The sequence below is a fragment of the Argentina silus genome (genome assembly GCF_951799395.1).
Source record: "Argentina silus genome assembly, chromosome: 18".
NCBI classification, from domain to species: Eukaryota; Metazoa; Chordata; class Actinopteri; order Argentiniformes; family Argentinidae; genus Argentina; species Argentina silus.
The window spans coordinates 7355048-7357547 of record NC_139672.1 but is presented as its reverse complement, the minus strand read 5'-3'; the positions used below and the strand labels follow the sequence as shown (position 1 = coordinate 7357547).

General features: G+C 51.1%; 1 protein-coding gene across 1 annotated transcript in view; it reads right to left on the bottom strand.

The window, feature by feature from the left end:
• The window catches only part of LOC310819123 (ephrin type-A receptor 4-A-like), a 22095-nt gene that overhangs the window by 8336 nt on the left and 11259 nt on the right, over positions 1 to 2500 (bottom strand). Inside the window, exons 6-7 of the mRNA XM_083690358.1 lie at positions 1000 to 1155; positions 1 to 366 (exon numbers count right to left, since the gene is read on the bottom strand). The exon at positions 1 to 366 is cut by the window's left edge and continues 168 nt beyond it. Of these exons, the coding sequence (XP_083546484.1) occupies positions 1 to 366; positions 1000 to 1155 (522 nt within the window). The remainder of the gene's footprint in view (positions 367 to 999; positions 1156 to 2500) is intronic.

Here is a 2500-nt window from a genome sequence, read left to right as displayed (position 1 = left end):
GGACATCTGGACCGCAGGGCATGCAGAGCTGGGACCCAGACCCAGGACCCCCAGGACTGCCAGGACCCCCTGATGCTGGCTCTCCAAGCTGCCCCTCAGGTTGCCCTTCAGTCCGCTGCCCCAAAGGCTGAGCCAAACTCTCATTCCCAGTCCGGGCTGGACTCCCAGTCTGGATGCTGCTTCGGCTCCCAGTTTGTGATTGACTCCCGCTCCGCCTCTCTGGGTGACCCTCCGTGTTACAGATCAGACAGTCCAGGCTGTAGCTGGTGTCAGTTCGTCCTCCCAGCCAGCGGGGGGCACTCCACTCCAGGACCACTGACGTCTCGTTCACCACAGAGATCAGCTGCCGCGGCGCAGTGGGGGGCTCTGCGGGAAAGAAGGGGGGGGGGGGGGGGGTTAGGAACAGGGTAACGTTAGTTATACAGCACTACTCACAGTTTGCACTCCAAAATCAAGAGGGCGAAAATGCAAAGATGTTATATACTGATGTAAGTTGATTTTGTGGTTTTTCCACGTGGTACCCTGTGTTTATTTCAGTATGTGTGTCATGTTTGTGTGCTTGTATGTGTGTGTGCGCGTGTGTGTGCGCGCGTGTGTGTGTGTGTGTGTGTGTGTGTGTGTGTGTGGTCTCAGTGTCCTCATGCTTGGTGAACCCTGGACAGTGTAAGAGGTGTAATTAAGTTTACGACAAACAGACTGAGGTCCCATGTCACAACACAGCGACTCCTCACAGAGAGAGGGGGAGAGAGAGAGAGAGAGAGAGAGAGGGAGAGAGGGAGAGAGAGAGAGAGAGAGGGAGAGAGAGAGAGAGAGGGAGAGAGAGAGAGAGTCTCACTGACACCTATTCATCCGTCTCAATGTTATCACAGCCAGCGAGGACATGGACAATAGCTTAGTCATCAGTCATTAAATCAGTCAACAGAGATAGGGCTATCAGGAGTGTGTGTGTGTCTGTGTGTGTCTGTTCATGCATGTGTGTGTGAGTGTGTGTAGTCTTACGTGTGCAGGGCATAGACGCGGGGTCTGTCTCAGAGCGGTGGTACCCAGCGTTGCAGTCACAGACGGTGGTCCCCTCACTGAGAGAGTGACTGTGGAGAGGACATTTAGAACACGCTCCCACTGTCGGCAGCGCTTTGAAGAACCCAACCCTACATGCTGGAGAGAGAGACAGAGAGAGAGAGGGGGGGAGGGGGGGGGGTAGAGAAGGGTTAGAGGGAGAGAGGGATTCGGTGAATTTCAACAGAATACAATTGATTCAGTGCTTCTATGCGCAAACAAGTGTGTGTGAAAGAGAGAGAGAGAGAGAGAGAGAGAGAGAGAGAGAGAGAGAGAGAGAGAGAGAGAGAGAGAGAGAGAGTGACACAGAGAGAGACAGAGAGAGAGACAGAGACAAATTCTCCCATGTCACGCCACCCCTCCACACTGGCTCCCGGTAGCAGCTCGCATCAGATTCAAGACCCTGGTGCTCGCCAACCGGGTGGCAAAGGGAACAGCCCCTCCCTACTTGCATGCAATGGTTGCCCGTCTGGCACCGCCTCGGCTGCCCGTCTGGCACCGCCACCTCTATGTGGATGCAGCGGCCGCACCACTCGGTCACGGCTTTTCACTGTCCTGGCGCCCCGCTGGTGGAATGAGCTTCCCCCCACTGTCAGAACTGCAGAGTCACTACTGATCTTCCGCCGTAGATTGAAAACCCATCTCTTCAGGCTACATCTTAACAGTCCTTCCTAAGACCTCTTCACCCCCACTACCCTCCCTGTACTAACCCTAACCCCAACCCTAGAGACCTCTTCATCCCCACTACCCCCCCTGTACTAACCCTAACCCTAGAGATCTCTTCATCCCCACTAACCCCCTGTACTAACCCTAACCCTAACCCTAACCCCAACCCTAGAGACCTCTTCATCCCCACTACCCCCCTGTACAAGTTCTCTCCTGTTAATAAATAATTAAAAATAATAATAATTAAAAAATAATAATAATTAAATATATATATATATGCCTTCTGGCATTGATTACTTTGTCTTATGATGACTGTTGGATAGATGATTCACTAACTTAAAGGCGTCTGCTAAATGCCATAAATGTAATGGAAATGTAATGTAAAATGAGAGAGAGAGAGATAGAGACAGAGAGAGAGAGAGAGAGAGAGGGAGAGAGACACAGAGAGAGAGACAGAGAGATACAGAGAGATACAGAGAGAGACAGAGAGAGAAAGAGATGAGGATAACGATTTTCTCCCCATACAAGAAATCCTTCACTTTTGACTCAAAACAATCTCCTCTATTTTGAACAATGCTTGCTTGTGTTCCGCAATCTTAGGTGTTCTGTTCTGTTCTCCTCTTTCCTTCAATCTCTGTCTGTTCTCTCTTTCGTTCTCCCTCTCCCTCTCTCCCGTTTCTAGGGGCGATGAAGTCATCCCAGTGGGAGGTTTGGAATGTGGGAATGACAGAGCATGTGTGTGTGTGAATGTGTGTGTGTGTGTGTGTGTGTGTGTATA